Source organism: Cryptotermes secundus, unplaced genomic scaffold (assembly GCF_002891405.2).
Source record: "Cryptotermes secundus unplaced genomic scaffold, Csec_1.0 scaffold644, whole genome shotgun sequence".
NCBI classification, from domain to species: Eukaryota; Metazoa; Arthropoda; class Insecta; order Blattodea; family Kalotermitidae; genus Cryptotermes; species Cryptotermes secundus.
In genome coordinates, this window is record NW_019742971.1 from 510,934 (window position 1) to 534,572 (window position 23,639).

At 36.9% G+C, this 23,639-nt stretch overlaps 1 protein-coding gene across 1 annotated transcript in view; it reads left to right on the top strand.

Annotated features, from left to right (window-relative positions):
• Window positions 1-23,639, top strand: part of LOC111873616 (voltage-dependent calcium channel subunit alpha-2/delta-3) — an 84,270-nt gene that overhangs the window by 51,492 nt on the left and 9,139 nt on the right. The window contains exons 8-23 of the mRNA XM_033755126.1: window positions 1,115-1,225; window positions 2,795-3,019; window positions 5,260-5,416; window positions 5,922-6,025; window positions 7,378-7,518; window positions 8,948-9,049; window positions 9,690-9,770; window positions 10,998-11,072; window positions 11,490-11,594; window positions 13,264-13,338; window positions 15,524-15,720; window positions 16,807-16,994; window positions 18,503-18,547; window positions 20,132-20,216; window positions 21,527-21,637; window positions 22,488-22,600. Coding sequence (XP_033611017.1) covers window positions 1,115-1,225; window positions 2,795-3,019; window positions 5,260-5,416; window positions 5,922-6,025; window positions 7,378-7,518; window positions 8,948-9,049; window positions 9,690-9,770; window positions 10,998-11,072; window positions 11,490-11,594; window positions 13,264-13,338; window positions 15,524-15,720; window positions 16,807-16,994; window positions 18,503-18,547; window positions 20,132-20,216; window positions 21,527-21,637; window positions 22,488-22,600 — 1,915 coding nt within the window. The remainder of the gene's footprint in view (window positions 1-1,114; window positions 1,226-2,794; window positions 3,020-5,259; window positions 5,417-5,921; window positions 6,026-7,377; window positions 7,519-8,947; window positions 9,050-9,689; window positions 9,771-10,997; window positions 11,073-11,489; window positions 11,595-13,263; window positions 13,339-15,523; window positions 15,721-16,806; window positions 16,995-18,502; window positions 18,548-20,131; window positions 20,217-21,526; window positions 21,638-22,487; window positions 22,601-23,639) is intronic.

Sequence of the window (23,639 nt, forward strand, 5' to 3'; positions counted from 1 at the left end):
TTTTCAGTCATGGACCATGTTTCGCATTCACATATCACAGTAGGTTTTAAATTAATTAAATTTGGTACTGGGAATGACACTGAGTGTCACAAGGCAATTATAGTTTTTGCCTATATTTGTCCAACATAATCTATATTTGACATGGGTTACAAGCTGAATATCATAATTTCTTGTAAAAATGATCCATAATGTGAAAATGTTTACAACTCATTTAAGTCTATGAACTGTGTTTGAAACAATTTTTTGGTAGAGTGAATAGGAACAGAATGCAGTAACTTATGTATGACTACATACTGTTGTATAATCCAAGATAAGCTTTGCAGCAATTAATTTTTCTATGATAAATTAACATCATTATCATTGAGGTATGTGAAATAGCAAGTAATTTATTAGAGTATGCCATCCACTTTCTTAATTTGGTTTCTGACTCCTTTATATGCAGTATACTCCAAATTATTCACCCTAATGAAGGGGAAGGGATTCATGAATAACTGAAAGAAATGGATAATCCAACTTTTGGGTGTGACTGGAAGACCATGATGATTCTTAAATACATAAATTTGAAAATGTAGTTTTTAGTATCTGACTTGTTCAGTTATCTCAAAAACCACAAGACTTATAGAAAAATGTATTGAACATGTAATATGTTTCATTTTTCTTTACAGATTCTTGCAAATATTTTTCACTGTGATAAATAATTAACAAGCTGTGCTCAAGATACACATAAAATGCATGTAGGACTTAATGTAAAGTGGTTTTAAAATCTGTCCAATCTAAATACAGATTGAAGTGACATGATACATTTTCATAAGATTCCACTGCTTCAATTGTCAAAATGTGGCCAGGGGTTCTCAACTTATTTTGTACATATTCAGGCTGAGTGAACTTAGTAGGCATGCTTCAGGGGTGTGATGCTCCTGTAAAAGAACATGGATAAGTCAAAACCTGGACAGTTCATTCATGAGTAGCCCGGAATGTACTGTAATTATAGTTTGTGTTGTTTCCAAAACTACTGCAGTGGCTTCTAAATAATAATACCTCCATTTTCTCATTTGTGCATATGCATGTATCCATAGATGGCAGAAGGTATGTGATTCTGTGTCATTTATTCCAGGCTACATTGGAAAATGTGAACGCACTGAAAGCTGCAGTTGAGGATATTAGGCCGGAAGGTTATGCAAATCTGACTCATGCATTTACTAAAGCTTTTCAACTACTGGAAAGGGTAAGACAGACAGTATCTCTCATAACAGAGTAATCAGATGTTACTAAGGAAAATCAATGGCTCCACACTTTCTACAGTAGGTTATTTGAGAAACTGTAACTAACAGATTGCAGACATTAATTGATAATAGCATAGACTGTACTGGTTATGATTTTGGAATTTTATGATGATCTTTTGTAGTTAAGATCTAAAAGTTTGGCACTATGGTATATTGCTACAAGTATTATATTTTTGGACATTTAAACATGGACACTTAGGGCAGTAGATCAGAAACATCTGGAAAGTTTCGAAATGTGGTGTTGGAGAAGGATGGAGAAGATCAGTTGGACCGATTATGTGAGAAATGAAGAAGTGTTAATTAGAGTCAGTGAGCAGAGGAATATCCTACACGAAATAAGAAAACGGAAGGCTAATTGGATTGGTCATGTTTTACGCAGAAACTGCCTTCTAAAAGAAGTTATTGAAGGAAAGATAGAGGGGCGGATAGAAGTGACAAGAAGACGAGGAAGAAGACGTAAGAAGATGCTGGATGACCTTGGGGACAGAAGAGGATACTGTCATTTGAAGGAGAAAGCTCTAGATCGCATTAAATGGAGGAATTGTTTTGGAAGAGACTGTGGACCTGTCGTCTTGACAGATTACTGATGATGATGATGATCCATCACCCTGGCTATTGTCTAAAAAACCGTCCTGTTTCTTATTTAAAACACCTGAGGACGGGGACAAAAACCAGTCTCAGAAACCTGTTTTAAATAAGAAACAGGACAGGTTTTTAGACAATAGCCAGGGCGATGGATAATGTCCAAAAACATAATACTTATATCTTTCATAGTACTTGACACAGCATATGATAAATTCATGTGCCCTCTCTCATAAATAATGTAATTATTTAAATAACATTGAGACTACTTGGTGTCATAGCTTCAGGATACAGTTTGTGTTAGCTATGTGGTGAAGGTCAACAGGAGAGTAGAGTGTGAAAAACTGACAGTCAGCTGAAGATGTCGTGATATGACACTATGTGGTCTCGTAGAATGTTAAACGTTTTGGAGGGAGAACACCAGACTACATAGCATCATATCCCAGAAGGCAGTAATATTCACAGTTGCCTCTGTGAGAATCTCAGATCTCACTGGCTTTCCTCTGTTCCTTGGCTGTAAATGTTGCCCTGCAGTCATGAAGTTTCATAAGCAGGGCTGGAAATAAGGGTAGGCATGGGTATGCACTGCCTGTATAGTTCAAAGTAGATTATTTTTCATGTCAAAGTTCTGAGCTGGATGGCCAAGAAACTGAAGTTGATTCCTGGCAAGGACAAGATATATTTTCTTTTCTCCATGACATCCACAAGGGCTCTGGTACCCACCCTGCCTCCCATACATTGGGTTCCAGGGGTAATCACCAGGGGTGTAATACCTGGTGCTTGAAGGCAACTCTCACCCTATCTGGTATTGAGGATAAGTAAACCTGTGGACCTACCTCTGTTCCCCACTTTCTTGTATGTCTTCACAAGGCAACTTTACCATTTATATTGAAAAGTGAAACTCTCGTGAACCTGTGTTTCTTTACCAGTATCGAGAACTGAGAGGCTGCAATAACTCCAGCTCTGGCATGCAGTGTAACCAAGCCATCATGCTGGTGACAGATGGAGTTACAGGAAATCACACTGAGGTATTTCAGGCCTGGAACTGGGATGAAAATGGCACACACATTCCAGTACGTGTGTTCACTTTCCTGGTAGGACAAGAAGTGACCAAGGTGCGAGAGATTCAGTGGATGGCTTGCCTCAACAGAGGTTAGAATAGTAAAGCAGTTCTAATAATCTGTATCTTGCTGTGTAGTGTTGTGTCATTGTTATGTGCTTTGTTCTTACTGTTGACAACCACAAGTATGCTTATTTAGCATAATGCTTTCTAAGAGTGTCCACAAACATTCAGAGTACCTGTTCACTCTGTCCATTCTTCTGTAGATGTGTAACAGCTTGAGAACTAGTGACTGCAGTTTCATGAGGTTTTGTATTGGAGTGGTTTACTATAGTTTGTTGAAATATTTGACTTCTAGTTGAAATCAGACAAAAGTAACAACTACTGTATGTGAAGACTTGCACTTGTTTCTGTGTACATCTTGAGCATAACCTGTTGAGTATTCATCAGAGTAAAAATTGTTTTGAGCAAAAGTTGTAGAGAAAAATAAAGCATGAATTTTATGTTCATTGTAACTGATATTAAAGTATGACAATTTATAGTACATATAAAGGCATCATACAGAATTGAAACTGAACTGAACTGGGTTGTTAAACAATTTAAATAGGCCAAAATGATTAAGTTTTAATTAAGACGTTCGAATTTTTTAAAATAATAGTATACAGACTTATTACTTTTATACTGCTTTTATTTACTTTATGAAAATGGCATGGCTATTCACAAATTAATGCTTGCCAGTGTTCTCATGGTTGGTTTTAGCCTGTAAGGTCATAGCAAAAATGCAGTGGCAGATTTTGGACTTCTAACTCATAACAAGTTTGCCATGTACACATCAGTTTTTTCTGGCATTTAAACCAGCATATACTGGTTAAAAAAAAGAACACTGATAGTAACAGATTTAAATATTCTGAATTGTAATCTGTCTTCATAGCATAAAAGGAGATGGGATAGCTAAATCACTAAAGTGAGATATTCTGTATGTTTGGAGTTTTATCACTGGCTGGAGCAGCTATTCTTCTATTCGTTCTGTGTGCAGACAGGCTCTGGGGCCCAGCAAAAAGTGGGGGCTGTTTTTGCAGAATATGAAACTTACTTTTTTGTGCTTAACCTTTAAGTCTCGAAGTGCCCAGTTTGTGCCAGTCATGAGTAAGGTCGTCGTGGCCAAAGTACCCTGTTTTGGCCAGTCGGGCATTTAAAGTCCGCTATTGGAAGCGCGCGCGCACGCCTCTAGTAGAAGCGCATGCACAGTCCTAAATACTTATTTTTAAATGTAGTAATTACCAGACATACTTGAGTAAAACCCTAATAGAGGAATTGAAATAATACCTAACTGAACAACAGCAAATAAAAATATACTTATGAGTTATGCCAAAACTTAGCCACGATCCAGTAATTTTATTGCAGATTCTGCAGATATATATGTTAAAAATATATTGTAAAATTCGATGTACATACCTTTTTTGTTGTTACCTGCTTGATGTATATATAGGTTAAAATGAAACTACAGTATTCGATTTCACTACGAATGCACACAAAACAGATCGCTCTGTATCTCAGCCACGATGCAACTGTCTGTTCATTCAAATAGAAGGGGCAGTAAGTTTTGCAGCGCTAACGGAAGGTTTTAGCACTGAAGAAGGGACCCCTCTAGTTTTCTCTTGAATAGCCATCCTTTCATTCTTCTGACCTTCAGTCAAAAGATTCGAAAATCCGAAGGGTGTAAGCAGCGCTAGCAGAAGACCAAATGATTTTATTGTTCCATCTGTTTTATGACATCAGGGACTGCTAAAATTTGTCAAGTGTTACAAACAGAAATGAATTTATAATGCAGAACAACTCTGTGAAGAACAGGGAAACCATTTTTGCAGTACACATCAAAATTAAAACATACACACAAAAAAAGAGTATAACACTTTATATTAAAAATTTCAAATCTTCCGTTATAATATGCGACATTATGTTCTCTTCTGATATAAACAAAGTTAATTCCATCCATTTATTATAAAAATTGAGCTAGATACAGCATTTTAAAACACAACGCTTACAATTGATTAAGCGCCTAACAGGAACGGACATTTAAAGGCACAGTAGCAACGGGCAATTAAACGAGCACCAGCAGCGGGCATTTAAATAAACTCCGGCCTGCTCAAGGTTACCACTATTTCGAAGTCTGGCATTTAAAGGTTAAATATAGAGTCAAGTTAATTTTTATTTGTATCATTTAATCACAGTGACTGTATGTGATAGAGTCTAGACAGGAGATCAGCCATATGAAAGTCTCCAGTGATTCAGAAACTGTTTCCATTATCTGGGTTAGATGTATGAATGACACAGCTGCATGTGGTATTTGTACGTTTGGAGTATGATCCTGGCTGTCCCAGCATGGATCTGCGAAGGGGCAGTGCATGGGTCAGGCAGTCATTGCGGTCTGTGTTACACATCTTGGACTCTCTGACATACTGGCTCTTACTGGTCCTAAATTCATTAAAAGGTAAAAATGTAAAGCTGTCTCTGTAACTGGTCATGGAGGCTGATAGGGTTGTGAGACATCAAGGCTCAAACAAACCCTTACTGGTTTTGCAAATAAGATCTAAAAGTTTGTGACGATGGTAAATTGTTACAATTAATATGTTTTTGCACATTATCCACCATCTTGTCTATTCTTAAAAAAACCGTCCTGTTTCTTTTAAAAACACAACGTTTCGGGAACTGGATTCTGTCCCCATCCTCACGTAAAACCTAGTCAATTGGGTCCAATAGACAGAGCTAGCCGGTCCGGAGATAGGGGCTAGCTCTGTCTATTGGACCCAACTGAGTAGGTTTTACGTGAGGACGGGGATAGAATCCAGTTCCCGAAACGTTGTTTTTTTAAGAATAGACAAGATGGTGGATAATGTCCAAAAACATATTAATTGTAACAATTTACCATCGTCACAAACTTTTAGATCTTATTTGCAAAACCAGTAAGGGTTTGTTTGAGCCTTGATGTCTNGAAGTGAGAGAGCAGGTATTCAAGTACATCCCTGTGATGGCACGCCCTCTGGTCCTGCAAGGAACAGTGCACCCAACAGTATGGACGCCTGCATACGCCGACACAACCGTGAGTTTACATAGCACACAAATATGAATTCCGTACTTCATCTTGTACCGATCAACAACTGTGCCTACTCATTGAATATAAGTTTTTGCATAATTCTGTGCTCCACACGAACAGTATCATCATCAGTTACCGTTGACATCTTCTTCTCTTCCTTCTGTTCGTTGTAATGTTATAGTGTAGATGTAATACTGAATCTACAAGAAAAAATTGAATTGTAAATTTATAAATATGAGTGAAATTTTGTCATAATAAGAACCCATGTATCAGTGGGTTTAGTTTCTCATAAATCTTGCTCTACTCACTGTCTGGGCTGGAAATGGAGGCAGATATCTGCCCAATTGCAGACCTTGTTGAAAGTAACTATTTATGTTGGCTTAAGCCATTCCCAAAAACAAGACAAGCAGGAACGAATCCCCTGTAAATGTATCACTGTTTGTGCAGCAGTACCATTGATAATCATTGCTATGCTTTTCAGCTGATGCCTGAGCTCATTATTAGTCCAGAGGAGGCATTTCCACTCACCTCATTGTACATAATCAACTTCATGTTAACCTCTGTAATACATACAGCTTTGTTAAATGAGTAAGAAAACTAACCACTGTCACTGATATTCATCCAGAATTTGTTACGGAAGCTGTCTGTGTTGCTGTAAATAAATTTGATTCTGTTTGTATGTATATTCAGTAACAAAAATTATGAGATCATTTATCTTGTATTATTGTGATCATTTTGTAGTGTAATATGAAACTTCAGTATATGTAAATAAACGTGAACAATTATTATGATATAACAATGAAATATTGTACCTAACATTTAAACCTTTCAAGCCTGAAATTTGTTTAAATAATAATTCAAAATTCACTTCTAACTTCACAGAAAATACACCAGGCCTTCATTGCTAAGATTGATTGGTTACTACTGTTTAGGTAAATAATAATTGGTATTTGTTCTGAGATTCATATAAAAACCATAAATTCACTCTGTTGACAAAATGCAGCCTCTTCTTGTTCAATGGGGTACATGTATTAACATTTATTATATGAAGTGTTAACTAGTGGAAATGGATGGCAATTATTTTCATCTTGTAAAATATAAGAATGAAACTAATGAACTTTTATGTAAGATCTGAGGTTCTCATAGCAGTGGTCATGAAGTGTTACATCTAATGGGATATAATGCTGTGTTGTTCAGTAAAAGTTAATTGACATTTTGAAGGAACATCTTGCCCCCATCTACAGGGTCAAGGAATAAGCCAAGCAGGTAGCAACAAGAGCCAGAACTCTTCACTCGGTTATTGCATTGCTAATAATATGCTGAAGACCATTTTGTGAGTGTCTGAATGTTGTTCACAGGACCCCACCTTAGCCGCATGGCTATGGGATGTGTTGTATTCTGGAAAACGCAAGAGAAAGTTATCTAAACTTACTAGCACTAAAGATCAATACTTTAGTCAGGGCAAGGAAGATCATATTTATATTAGAAATCCAAACCAGGTACTACACTAATTGCATGCCATTGAAGCCCCCGTTAAATGTCCTTAGCAAAACCTGAGTTTCACAGGACTGAGCTGTGTTATGCACATCGTGTCTTGGTGTAACTGCATTACATTTGGCTTTCCTATAACTCTGCATGCTACAACAGAACAAAGAACTTGCATGAAGATTATCACCTTCTATAATTTTTTTTGTGTACTCTGATAGGTCCATTACCAGTGTTCTGGGGGAAACTGCTATGATTTTTCTTACCTAAAGATAAATGGAAGCAGATCTTTGTTGCTCAGTTGTTCAATTGTAGCAGAAGTTAGACAGATATCCTTGCAGTTATCTTACTAACTACCCAGTGAACACTAAAATTAATTTACATATGGGTTTGTATCCTGTGGCACTTTACTTCGTGGGTTGCTTTGTGCTTTGCTGATTAGCTGTAGGACTTTTGTAATCCCACAGTTATTGGTTATACCTTCCTGTGTTGATTGAAGTGTTGCCTTGTTACATCTGTTTCAGTAATGTGTATTAGTGATGCTTGACAGTGATTTGCAGTAGACTGTAGATCTTCTCACATTGTTGTAACTTATTGCTTTCTGTGCTGGTCTTCTACTGGTGAACAAGGATTAATTTCCTATATTGGGAAGATAGTCACTCACTCTTTAGTGACTAGTACAACAACCAGTAGATTGTATGGTCCACAGTTTATTACAGGTTTTAACCTACACATAATTCATTAGATTCTCTGTGGTTTTAGTCCTCAAGCGAACTATACCAACTGAACGACCACTGCTTGTTGGCGAAGTTAGTGCCAACTTTAGCGGATAGAGGGTGATACTGGTATTTATATTATCTGTTGTTTTTAAGTATCCTCACTATTTATCCCTCCATTACTACAGATGATCAAGACTTCACTGTGCTTGCTGTTATATGCAACAAAAGAATAGCAAGTGCTAGCCATTTATGTTCAGTACATACAACTTTTTCACTTGTTAGATTCTGATTTTTTGTAAATACAAATTTTTCTCTTGTTAGCCTTTTATGTTCTGTACATACAGCTATCTTTTGTTGGCCTTTTTATGTTCTGTACACAAAACTGTTCTCTTGTTAGTCTCTAATTTTCTGTATGTACAGGTTTTTCTGTTGTTGGCCTTTTGTGTTCTGTATACAAAATTTTCTCTTGTTAGCCTTTTATGTTCTGTACATACAACTTCTTTTCTTGTTGGCGTTTTGTGTTCTGTATATACAATTTTTTTTCACACTGATGTCCTGTAATCTTGGTTAAGAGACTATTATAAAAAATTGACCAGCAATATAAATGTTCAAGACTGTACTATTTAAAATAACAACCATGCACAATTGGCAGTTTGTCCTGTGTTAGTTTGTGTCCATGCAGTATGTTGTTATATTGTAACTAATGTTCCTTTTTGCCATGCAGAGAAGTGGCGATGCAGATCCCCAACTACAGGAATACCGCATCATGGTGTCCATTGCTGTGCCTACATTTGACAGGAAGCTCAACAGTTATGTTACAAATGAGGTAAGTAGGCCTCTTGTGGCACAGTGAACTCCTATTCTTTGTTCTCTCACTTCTCTGTTGCTTTGTAGATGAGATAGAAGAAAGTTAAAATCAGAGGTTTGTACATGACTTACCAGCGTGGTCCTTGGAATAATTTTACAATTGAGAAACAAAAGATATTATAATATTTACAGTTACCCACATGTGAAATTTGAGGTTTTCACAACAGAAAAGATTTAGATTGTCATCTCATGCGTTACAGCATTATGTAATCTGGTATGTGGTTACCACTTCCTCTTCTACCTTCAAAATGGAGGCAGTATGTTCCTTCGAAACATTGGTAATGACTTATGACTCAGAAGACCATCATCTAAATTATGCAGATATATAGAAGTTTACAGCAAAAAAGCAATGACAAACTTCTGTCCAATGCTCTTCTAATTATAAAATTAAAAATGTAAGTTATAACAGTATTCATTATCATAGTTTCTTCTTTTATTGATAATGATAATATGTTATTTGAAAATAACAAAAACTTATTCAGTAAAATGTGTATTCTGTTATTATCATTTATCATATTAAGCTGGTTGTTTGTCACTGCAGAATGTCATGTCATCAAGTTGAGTATGGAAGAGCATTAAAGCTCTTTGTTTACTTGCAGACTCGGTTTGCTGATCTACTTGGTGTAGCTGGAACTGACGTGCCCATCAAGGATATGGAAAAGCTCACGTACAACTACAAGGTAACCTCAACACTTCTCTTGGTAATACCCAGTAGTGTCTAGGGGGAAGACCGGAGGTATAGCTCCATATAGTCTTAAGCTTGACATAAAATGGAGGTGAGTGGCCATTTCACACACATGCCGTTTTACTCTCAGAGAAGGAACTTCTGATACACATCTGAGAGGAATCTGGATGAGCCCCGAAGTCTTGCTGGATGCTGTCGAGAAGAGAAAAAGCTCTTGCCCTTCTTGGGAATCAAATTCTGATTCCTAGGCTCCCCAGCCCATAGCTCATTGCTATATTGACGAAGCTATCCTGGCTCCTGCACAGATCATACGGGCGCAGAAGTGTTGATATTGTCACATTTTAGTGATTAGACACAGGGTTTGGACAGATAATTGGATTTATTGAATGCTTATAACTCATAGCCACAAGTGATTATAACTGTCTTATAATTTATGCACTCTCTAAATCATTATGACTATTGCACACTCAGAGTGTGTTTGTTATCCTGTGGTCGCTAGTTGCTGCTAACAGTGCAACTCAAGACTGTCTGGCTGCTGGTGCTTGTCACATAGCCTTGGCGTGGACTGCATTGAAAACACTGCATTCCCTATTGTTGCGTGTGTATTCATTGTGAAAACGTGCTTACTTTGCTGTTGTCTAGCAACGGCCATCTCTCTTTGTTACGCTATTCTGACTTTCATCCAACATATCACAGTATGTTACAGAAAGAAAAGGAATTCTGAGACAAAATGCAAAATATATAGCAATGTTCAGCTCAAATTACAAAAGTTAACTGGAATTTTTGGTCTTATGTAACTGAAACCATGAGCCAGAATTTTGGAAACAGTGCTCTAACACTTCACTGTTGTGACAATGAAGAGTACAGTTTTCTGGGTTGTACTGCTGCGTAGGATGGAAACAACCTGGTATTTTGAAGCTGACCTTGCTGCCTACTTCTGCTGGTTTCCTTGTCGGCATACTTTTTGACCCTGACTCCTGAAAATGGAGGTGATATGTTCCTCTAAACATAGGACTGTCTTCAAAGTACACAGCATTAAACCCAGAAGACTGCGCTTATTGTGGTCACTGCCATGAGAACCTCAACTCTGCCATAGATATTGACAACATTTAAAAATAATCCGTTAAAAGAAAAATTTCTTTTACATTATTCTGTATGCTGTAGATATCTGAAGTTTTGAAAAGTCCCACTGATAGAATGTTATTCTGTGGTTCTGTTCCAGAGTGGTGTTAATGGCTATGCATTTATTGTAACTAATAATGGTTACATTCTGCTTCATCCAGATCTGAGACCAGTGGTGAGCCTATTATACTGTAACTTCATAAAGTATTTTTCTAATAGGTTCATAAACTTTTGAAACTGGTTTTCGTAAAGAAGTAGCAAACATAGAAGGATATGCCATACAAAGCCTGTTTTACATATCTTTGAATGTTCACATGTCATCTTATTTATATTTTTAATATATAACAGAACTTACTCTTATAGAATTTATGTATGAATTTGATATCTCACACCGTTGCAGACTTCTGCCCAAATATGCATTACATATAGTGGTAACATCTCAGACTTCAGACCTCAGATCTGCTAGTTATCATTCCATCTGTGCGTTATATCCATCCTTCATCAGGAGATGATACAATAGGCCCATTTGATGCCACAGCACCAAAGGATTCAGTCTAATAATATGATACTTGTGACATATTTTCATTTCCAGTTCCGTGGCATTCTCAAGAAGAATTACAACAGTGTTGACCTTACAGAGGTTGAGTTACTGGATGACACAAATGGTCCCCGAAAATTGAGCCCTGAGATTGAAGAGGTCTGTTCCAAGCTATAATTTAGAAAAATTATTTATTTAGGTGCATATTATGTCACATGAATCTTACACCCTCCTTTTTTCTTTCCAAAAGTTTTAAAAAGAAACATATATTATGCATTCATTTTATACACATGGAAGGTATTAACAAAAATGTTTTCATTGGGCATGAAAGGGACCATAAAATGTTAAGTTAGTAGATAGGCGGAGTGAGTGGAGTGTGTCATAATTGATATGGTTCCATGAGAATCATTCTCTGTCACTGCTGATGTGCCAGATGAGATCTGTGTCACGTGACATGAACACTGAATTAATAAATACGTGAAGAATTTAAATACAAAGGTACGTTTTTGTTACCAATTAATTCCGTATAGAACCTGCATTTGTGAATAGGTCAAGCAGACAACAGAATTTTCCATGGGCCATTTTCATGTATATGTACTCATGTTCTTGATCATGAAATTTTGTAAAAAAATGTTTGAATTATGTCGTGAAATATGAAGCCTCTTGGATTGATTGATTCTTATGTTCTTTATGATGCTGTTTTAGTTTAATAGGTTGTATAGTGTCAAGTGCTGTGGGAACCTAAGTTATACGTAGTGAATTGGAAGAAGGAGGTCACAGCTTATTTGATGGTACTGTACTGGAGACAGAAGAAAAGCACAAAAAACAAGAGTGTAGCTGGGATCCTGATTCAAATTCAAACCATAACTTCTTAAATACAAATTTAGATTGTCACTGCTGTATCAGTATCCTTGGTAAAAGGCCTTAGGAGTGAGAGAGAAAGACATATAAGTATAATTGATGTGAAATAGAGTGACACTTGTGAATCACTGGCACAATGATTGATGATGTCAGGCAATCATCCCATTGACTTAATGCTTTCTCAAAAAAAAAAAAAAAGGCATGGAAAGCAATAGTGTGGACACACTTGTTTGTGACAGTATGCTGACTGAATTCCTGGCCAGCCATATAAGCACGCTTCACTGAGTGTCATTTAATTTTGTGCCTGCTGTACTACTTGCCGTTATGAAGCTGGCTAACAAAGCATTCACATAGAGGGTGCCCTGACTTTCTGTATACCTTCTTTTTTCTTGAAATACAGGAGGGAATTAGAAGGAGACTATTTTATATACTGTTCTCTTAATGCATGATAGATGTATTAATAATTAATTTAAGAAGAGAATGAAGATTATAAGTCATAAACTGTTCAGGATTAAAAAATTCTTAAAGAAACTTCAGAATATTCTGCAGTGAAATTGTACAATAGGATTTTCATTAAATTCTAAGCAAAGTTGATTATTAGTTGTTAAGATATCAGTTTTCCATGTAGAAAGCCTTACTTTGAAGACCAGCCTGATACAATGCAGACTTTTCTACATGCCTTCCCCATAAATGTCTCAAAGCTTTGTGCAGGTAAGGTATGTGAGCCCTCTGCTTTGGGGTTCATATCATCTTCATTGTAGTGAATTACTGGAGACCATTTTGATGCTTTCATTGAAGAGAAGTGTAGATTTTTACCTTAACTATGCCCCGTGTGGAGAGGCCAGGATGGTCAAGGACCTTTCCAGGATTCATCAGCCATGGCAGTAAACATAACAGGATTTTACATATTCTGTAGAAAAATTAGGAGTTTTCCTTCACTGAATTTATGTCCTTTGTGTTGTTTCAGCTGCGAAATGCAATGGTTAACCATTCAGAAGGGAAGATGCTGAAGCTCAGAATGAAGTTTCATTATGATGATATAGTGAGTATAGATCATTTTGGATTTACACATCAGGGAGTCAGTGTCAGGACTAACCAACTAGGGACTTATCTGATGCTCTGGTATCGTAGCCTCAACACCAATAACAAGAAAACCAGTCATTGTACCTTGTCCTTAGCTAGTGCAACTTATGAAAGACTTGAGGTTCTGAAAAATTCTGTTGTCTCTAATATAGCAGTATATAGCCCATTGAAAATAAGCCGATGTTCCGAAGGAACGTGTCGCCTTCCTCTTCAGGGTCAAAGAATATGCCAGGTGAGAAACCCCAAAGATAGAGATGACATGTTCCTCCAAAAAGTCAGTTGATTATTAACGGACTACACGTCATTTTATACCAGAGGATTGCTAGTGGGGTGGGACTAAGTCCCTTGTACCATGGCCACTTCTGGCCTATTGTACCAGCCCCGGATGATAGGTGAGTGTGATTGTGGAGAAATTGTTAGAATGAAGATTGGCAGGGGAAACCGAAGTACTCGGAGAAAACCTGCCCCAGTGCCACTTTGTCCACCACAAATCCTACTTGACCAGACCCGATACCCGAAGATAGGACTGTACTTAATTCAGTCGCATCCTGATTGCTGCAAACTATTAAAAAGCCATCTTGATCCTATTACTTTTCCAAGTGGTCTGAGCTTCTCATGTCAATGATCATTATGGTTATTGTCTCCTCAGATGTGATGCCATGTAATCTGGTAAAATGCTACTATTTTTTTTTTTTGAGGAACCTGCTGCCTCCATCTTCAGGGTAGAAGAATAAGCTGTGCAAGGGTAAATGTACACATATAGGAAGACACAGGTCTGAGACTGGGACCTGTTGAATTCACAGTGCCACTGAACATGCGCTTGCATCAAAATTGCGTTTGTGCTTTTCCTTTTTTCTTCTTCTCTCTGTTTCATCTTAGCTGCATACCTGGTAGCATAAATGTTTCAACTTCTTCAGTTATGAAGTTACTCATTTGTTGTATGTGGGATGAACAAGTACTAACATCTCGATGCATTTAGTATTTTCAGTAGCATTTCGTGTATTGCCTACATATACATTCCAGCTCCTAGTTTACAAGATATTTCTGGAAGGTGAATAATTATCTGAATGTTTATTTGTGTGGTTGATAAGAAACAAGCCATTTCCAAGCTTCATGTTGGGATTTGGCCATATTTTGTAATTGAAAAGGAAGTCTTCAAACAAATAATGATAATATTTTTAAATTTCTGTAAACCTTATGGTTAATATAATAGTCTAAAAACAAAATATTGTTAGCACTCTTTGTGTGTTCTTTGAATGTAGTACAAACAATTAATGCATACAGCAGTTTCATGTCTGTTAGACCATCTGTCAAGTCACTTGTTTCAGTTCCAGAATTACTTAATGGATTTCAGTGACATTTGTTATTGCTGAGTCTATGCTATACAATAATGTTCACATTTAATTTTGACCTGTATTGCAACTCCGACTTTACATGAAACTCATTGATTCCTTTGAAAACTGTTTATCATACAAAAATGTTGTAACATAAAATATAGATGTCTTTAAGACCTGTAACTTTTATTTGAAACGTTTACCAATCTGATGTATGTTTATTGAAAGACAAGGAAAAATAATTTATGACAGTATGTAGTGTATTTGTAATGTTCATTAGTTTTACAACACTACATTTATATATACAGAAAATTAACATTGGCACCACTGAGTTATATAAAATTATGAATAAGTAAAAGTAAAGCTATCTCTGTAACAGGCCGTGGAGGCCCGTAGGGTTGTGAGATGTTGAGGTTCCCACATTTTCTAGACAATTGGCTCATAGATGGCAGTAACGACAGCCTTTCACGCCAGCCGCCCTTTACCCACAAGAATATTCCCGGTACTCATTTCTGTTAGAGGTTGAGTCGACCCCAGGGCCATAGCGCAGCTGGAAGGATTAGGTAAATTGAAAAAAATCCACCTCACTGGGATTCGATCCCACAACCTTCCAGCTTGTACCATAGTGCCTCAACCAACTATGTTACCAATTGCCCCAATGATGAATAACACATGTGTATATATACACATATACTTGTATATGGGGAACGTGTTTGCGTCTTGTTTTGTGTGGTTTCTTTGGCTGTGGATTATTGTTATGTGCTTTCCTACAGTGCTCTCTCCTTTTGCTAATAATTTCCAATCTTTCAGAGAAGAGTCGCATTAGAACATAAGAACTATTACTTTGCTCCCCTGAAGAGAACGCCATTCACGATGGGACTCTCCCTACCAGATAAATATGGAATGTACTACATCAAAGCAGGAGATGAAGTTCAGAAGAGCAGACATGAAAACATTTCTATTATCAGTTACCTACAGGGCAGTAGCTGGAAAATCCATCCTGACTGGTGAGTGATTTGTACCAAAAGCTAGGATTAATGTTAATGCAATGGGCCATTTTGGTGATTACTGTACATCCAGTAATCAGTGTTTGCTGGAGTGTTCAGATGCTCTTTGCATGAATGTGCATGGATTGAAAGAGCTGTAAATATGAGAACCATCTGTTAGCTTTCAGACCAAACTAGTGAAGAAGTTTATAGGGGAGATGTTACTTTTAGGCTCTTGCTCACTCTCACCTCCCCCCTCCACAGAATACCAACAACAAGAACTTCATATCAGAACTGAAACAAAGGGGTAGTGCTCCTATTAAATACGATGCTCAGAGGGTTAAACTAAGATAGTGAAACAGAATATAATCCGGAATAATTGCATGGAAGACTGAATAAATATTTGAAAAACATGGATAATTTGAAAATCTGTATTTCTGGGAGACTTCACTGTGAAAGTTGTTATCATTATTTTTTATAGTATGTCTGTGTCAGTAAATAATTATAGAAGTAGCAACATTTAAGTTAGTATATACAGTTACACTTTCATTAAGATTCCTCTGACTGTTGTTATCTGATTCCGTATAACACGAGCTACAGTAGCTATTTGAGATTCAAAATTCTCGTGTTGCTGAGAATTCATAATTACGTTCTTCTGGGATATGATGTCATGTTGTTTGGTATATTGCGAGTGCTGGAAGGAGTGATATTGTTATAGACCAAAATTAGAGCCCTGAGTGAACTTCTACCAGACTATATGGTGTCAGGATCTGAAGTTTTCACAGCAGTGGTTATGAAGAGTTCCCTCTTCTTGGATATAATGCTATGTAACCTGTTCAGTGTCTACCAAAGTTCTGGAGGAACATGTCACCTTCATCCTTAAGATGAAGGGGACATGTTCCTCCAGAACTTTGGTTCAAGACACCAGCATGAAAGCAGGTTGACTTTCAACAGACTACGCAGTGTTATGTCCCATAAGATAGAACTCTTCATAACCACCGTTGTGAGAATCTGAACTCTCAAAAGAATACTTCTTCCAGGAATTCAAATCTGACTGTACTGACTGAAGTTTCTCAACCTTGTTGTTATGGAAACGGCTGATTTTAGGACGTACTGCAAGTATCACCATCAGACTCATACATTTGAATCTCCTGAGGATGAAATGAAGCACTTCCTTGAGAAGATGAGAGGTCGTGATTGGGTGTGGGCAGAGCAGTATGAATATTCTGACAAGAAAGATGAGACCATGCTTATGCAAGATTCAGTCACTTTCTTTGTGGACAATGGCACTGAAAGTATGTTCTTAATATTTTTATAGGTTTCACTATAAAGTTAACTGGCATCCTCTATTTAGCCCTAACCCACTAACTCCAAAGAGCAGGTTAGTCTTCAAGAAGATGATAGTCTCTCAGGTGGTCAAATTATTCCTCATATTTTATGCAAACCAAAAGTTTTTGTCATGTTCACAAGAACCTGCCACTAGCCCTCTTGGTCTTAGGGATCCAATCCACACCCTGTTTCTTTAAAAACAATTTTAATATTATTCTCACAATAATGGCTAGGACCCCAGGTAATCTCTTCCCTTCATGCTCTCCGACTAAAATTCTTTATCAGTTTCTCATCTTCCCATGCTTTTTACATTGTTCACTATGCTCATACTTTTTTATTTTATTTCAGTAATAATATGTTGTAAGGTAAAGTTATCCCTTAGCATCATTAATTATTTACAACACCACGGAGATATAAGGTAGATATAACTCCACCATTCTTGACCTCAGCTCTAGATGGAGCTGAATTGTCAGCTTTATAACCTTGCTGCTTCACGCGTGGGGAAGCTGGGTGGCTGCACATTGTGGAGAAGAGAAAATCTCTCCCCCTGCTAAGAATCAAACCCTGGCTACTCAGTTGTCCAGCCCATACACTCCTTGCTATACCAACTGAGCTATCCTGGCTCCAGTATAAATTTTTAAGTTCCTCATTGTACATTTTTGTGCAGCCTCCTATTACTTGTAGATTCAAAAGGGTTCTGATGAAGGATTATAACACTCAGAATTACTGAGTTTTTGGATTTTGTCCATCATCTGGTGTTATGAAGAATGCTAAAGAGCAGTGTTTCACAAACAGATTGAGTTTTTGAAACACTGTGTTCTTTAGTGTTCTTTAGAATAATGGACAATGGACAAAGTCCAAAAACCCCATAATCCCAGCTCCTAATACTTCTTCTGCCTTAGGTCCAGACATTGTCCATAGCATGCTGTTTGCAGTGATCTTCAGTCTGTTTGATATATCTGTATTGTATTTTATGTATATATAAAAAATGTAACTGAACGTAATTTATGAATAACCATTGTGATTAGATTTAGAAGGGATTTATATCTTCTACAAATGTATGTCATGGCTAGCGAAGTGAATAGAATTAAGAACCACACATTTCGAAAATATATGAACTCCAAATCTGTGTGAACCTTTCGATTCTTATTTAGTTCTTTTTTTTTATTGCTAGTGGGGTGGGACTAAGTCCCTTATACTGCGGCCACTTCTGACCTATTGTACCAGCCCCAGATGATAGGTGAGGGTGATTGTGGAGCAATTGGTGGAATGAAGATTGGCAAGGGAAACTGAAGTACTTGGAGAAAACCCGTCCCAGCGCCACTTTGTCCACCACAAATCCCACTTGACCAGACCCGGGATCGAACCCGGGCCGCTGCGGTGGGAAGCCAGCAGCTAACTGCTTGAGCTATGGCGCGGCCTATTTAGTTCTTAGAATTGCACAGTGTTAACTATTGCAATTTTTTTTTTTTAGGTTTTGACTGCAACAGAAGGCCAACAGGAGAAGATGAATATTATTGTAAGTACACTGCATGTTTATTTGCGTTCTTAATGTTTAGTTATCGTTTGAAAACTGTTTCAAACATTTGGCTAAATCCAGAGATGAAGAATAGGATACTGGAGGGAAATACATAATGAGGAGCTTCATAATTTGTACTCCTTTCCTCCCCCCTTTGGAACTACAGCCCCAGTGGGCCTAGGCTTACCTCCATGAACTCCGTTCACTTCGGTAATTTGTACTCCTTAGCACATATTATTAGGGTGATCAAATGAGGGGAGATGAGATGGGAAGGGGTTGCAGCATGCATGATAGGGATTTATTGGTAGAAAGTCTGAAGAAAGAGACCACTTGGAATATCTATGTATAAATGGGAGGGTAATATTAAAATGTATCTTAAAATTAGGATGGGAAATGAGGACCGGATTAATCTAGTTCAGGACAGGGATCAGTAGATGACCTTTTTGAACTAAGTCTCATGTGTAGGGGGATATGCATAATGAAAGCAATGGGTTGTAGTTCAGATGATTGGATTTATTGGCACTTCAGTTACAATCTCTCTTAATTAAAATTAATATGGTGCTGTCACTGATTTACACAATTTACAGTTCACCTTTGCATATGCACTAGGATTCTCAGTTTCCACTAGTCATCTCCTGGGAACAGATCTCAACACAGAAATTAGCACTTCAAATCACTGTGAGGTGAACTTATGCATTCTGATTCAGTCCAGTTTCACAGGAGGATTAAGTGACTCATCTGAAAAAGGGAACTCACTGTTATGTTAACCTCATGTTGATTCCTGAGTCTCCTAGTGGTCTCTTTCCTCGAGGTTTCTCATGTATGTATGTTAGATTCATAAGCGCCCCCCCCCATTATGTTTAATTTAATCACCATACAATTATTTGGCAGAACGTTTCAATTGTGAAACTGCTCATTATGCATTTTCTCTCTCCTTCCCTTATTTTTTTTTTCACATTGGTCCAAATTTTCTCCTCACTGTTGCTTACCTGAGTATATTTAACAAAAAGTATTGTAATAAAAATTATGAAAAATTAAAATTTGCCTTACTAATGAAATCACTGAACTTAATGATTTATCTCACTTTAAAATTCAAATTACATATTTTTTGAACTGTGTTTGTATGGCCATGAGGTCACTAAGTCAAATTCATGATGTAGATTTATACTGTGGTCTTCTAGGTAATGACACCAAGTAGTCTAGTAAGGTTGGTAGCAATGTCTCAAAAAATTAGTGCCTCCATTTTTATTCTGACCTTACAGGACTACATGTTGCCCTAACCCAAGATACCACAACAGGAATCTTCATTGGTCTGAAAGCCTCAAATCTGATATCATGACACTGCTGTTTGGCCTTTCACTGTCCCTAATTGTCATGCTCGTTAGTAGCATGTGTTGGATTCATATGTTGAATAATGGAATGCAGATTTTAAACTTATAAATTTATAGTTTTCCTAATTAGTGTTCTGTTTTACGTGGTTCCGTCCACATTTTATCATTGTTACATTCTGTCCATCCATTTGTGACATGAACGAATTATAACAACTTTTTGTAATACGGCTGTTATTCTTGTTTCTCTCATAAGGTGACAGGGAACTTGTGCAGTTATTCGTATTTGATGCAAGAGTTACGAAGCCTTTCTTCAGTGGGGAAAAATTGACAGATCTCGAGTAAGTAGTCCTGACTTCAGTATCTTTTGCTCTTTTTGTTGTACCGGCAACTAAGTAATTTGTCTCTCAGTATTATTCAGGCACATCCTACTGGTGTGTATTATAACAAATCAAATGCTTAGCTTCTCATTTTTACCTCTGATATTCCCTTTTTACAGGTTTTTGTACTTTCTTTTTATAAGAGGGCCATGTCTGTCTGTCCAATCAACCATTCATATTCATTTCTGAAACTTCTTGATGAATGTTGATTAAATCTGATTGCTTTGGGGCTCTATGAAACTTATTGAGCAGATTTCACTTTATTTTGTACCTACTCAATATTACCTCTACTTTACATGAATTTGAAACTTTGTAGAACATCTTAAAAAAGACTTGCATTAATATTATTACTTTATGTAAAAAGTCTAATCACATTTACAACCTGTATTTTACGTTTTTTGTGTGCTATATATTCAGACAATTGTAACAACTACAAGTACAGTTTTTGGTTCAACCATAACAGAACACGGTAAGAACTTGTTTATTTATACTACAGTTTGGTATCAAATTATTGAATGAGAGTGGATAATGAAGTGAAAAAATATGAAAGGAAGCAGTCATGGCCTAATTTTAAGCTGCCAACCTGGAAATTGCCTGGAAGGTGTGAGAAGAACTATAAGAAACTTAAGGACAGTTGATATCCTGACTAACATTCAAACTGGGAGTCATCCAAACACAAGTTAAACATTTTACTGCATGAGCTATTTTTTCTTTTCTTTTCTTTTCTTCTTCTTTATTATTATTCTTACGGTAGCATGAGACAGAATTCCTCAGTACTTAGGTCTTAAATGGGCCATTGTGCCCACTCTAGAAGATAGATAGAAGATAGATGAGAGAAATTGGGTATTTGCTGAAATTAAAATTGGCAGTGGATACCAAAGTACACAAGGAAACCCTGCCCTAGTGCCAATTTGTTCACCACAATTCCCATATGCACTGACCTTGGATTGAACCTGTTCTGCTATGATGAGGAAACGGTGACTAGCACGTTTGTAGCTTGGTGTTTCAAAACAGGAAAATGACAGATGAAGTTAACACAAGAACGTTTCCAAGAAGCAGGAAGAGAAACAGAAAAGCTGCATGTGATTTAACCATTTGTATTTTATTTTCGTCCGTTTTGCTACATAGTAACACTTGGACAAGTCATTTGGCAATACAAGTTAACAAGACAAATCTACAGAGTTACAAGCAAACTTCCAACATTTGTTACAATCTGAAATACTTTTTCTCACACATTATGAAAATTTTGTTACTCCACATTTTGCTTACAGACAGGAGATAGTGAAGCTGTACAATGTTACCCTGAAATTTGTGTCAACTCAAAGCGGCCTTACCAGGTGGCTCCATCTTCAGGAACATACTGAATCAGAAGAAGATGCTTTGTAAGTCAATTTCATAGTATTTAAATCAATAATACTTAAATTTGAAAGTGTTAAGTGAGTAAATTGCAGTTCAGGACCCTATTAACTGATAGATGATCTTTTATAGGAGCCCAGATTAGGAACTTGAAGAAAACAGTCTTCTGGGATGTGGCATCATGTAGATATTGTGTTGACCGACATTTCGGAGGAACGTATCACCTCCATCTTCATGGTAGAAAATACGTTTCTTCATAGTTACCACCGTGTAAACATCAAATGTTACTCAGATTAAGAACTTGTTTTATATGAATATTTAAGAAAATACAAAAAAATCAAACTTTTTGTTATGTGATGTCTGTAGCATGATTAACTATTAAACAGTAAATTTGTACCCAGAATAAGTTCACATTAAGGCTAATGTTGTATGCTGTTAACAAAAAATTCTACCAGATTAATTGTTGAACATGATATTACCAAGTGTGAAAAAGATTTTGTCTGATATCTGAAAGAGGTTTAGAATCATATGTTCTACAAATAAAGTAATAGTGTAGAACAGTGTTTTTTAATACAAGAACTGAGACACTTCACAAATTAGGTGCATTTAACATCATATTGAAACATCCTGACCACTAAAATAGAACACGGGGAAATAGTTTATGAGAATATGAATTGATGTAGCTGAGTTAAGACACAAGTTCAGTGGAGGGGGTTGATATTATGTGCAGTTACTCTTGGTTTGTATTACCAGTGAATTCCAGTTAACGAGTCAGACAGTTAAATAATGTGTTAATATTTTTTGTTTATGCTAAATTTTCATGATGTTTACTATCAGAAATATGCTGGCCTGTTATGATATTGTTATATTTTGCAGGGACTTCGGTGACCTTCATACAGATTCCATTGATGAACCATACTACAGGAGTGCAGTTTTGCATTATGGGACTGATCCAGCATCATATGTCTTTTCAGTGCCATTTGATGCAGGTAACCACTTGCTGTATGTTGCTGCCTCGTCACCAGAATGCAGGGCAAAATCATGACATAAGGATCACTAACAGATGTTTTGAAAATGTGGCACAATTCAGATATTTGGGAATGACTAAAACAAATTGGAACCTAATTCAGGAGGAAATTAGGGGGAGATTAAATTCAGGTAATGCTTGCTACCATTCAGTCCAGAAACTTCCGTCTACTCGTCTGCTGCTTAAAAACAAAAATCATACTATAGAAAACTGTAATTTTGTCTGTGGTTCTGTATGGGTGTGAAACTTGGCCTCTAACATTAAGGGAGGAAGATAGACTGAGGGTTTTTGAGAACAGGGTGTTGAGAATATTTGGACCGAAGAGAGATAAATTGATGGAGGTTGGAGAAAGCTACATAATGAGGAACTTCATAACTTGTACTCTTCTCCGAGTAAAATTAGAATGATAAAGTGAAGGAGGATGAGATAGGCGAGGCAGGTAGCACGAATTGGGGAGAAGAGGAATGCAGATAGGATATTGGTGGGAAAACCAGAAGGAACTGACATTTGGAAATCTTCAGAAGTAGCTGTGGAGCAATGTGCACTGAGAATTTTCCCATTTAGGAAGCAACTATAAATTAGGGTGCACGTTTTTCCTCACACTTTACTTCAAATTGTTTATTAATAAAAATCTTTACAGGGTTTGTTTTGCATGTAAAAAGTTACATGTTTTAACTTGTGTGACCTCAGGACATATTTCTAAATTTTAAATGTGACTCAAGGAAATTTTTGCTTGAGAACCTCTGTCCCAAAAGATATTATCTTCGTAGACACCATGATGAAGACCTCAAATCTTACATCGTAACATTCTGTGAGATTACTGTCTTCTAGAATGCACTGTCTGCTGCTTCAATTTCCTACCAATTTTTACCCTGAAGAAGATAATAATATTTATAATCATCATAGTTGTCTTAGTCCTTATGCTTTAGTTTTCTCCTTGACCATGGCTTCTGAGAGTGCAAATCACTTTAATTTTTTATGTCTTCCTATATTTTGGCCAA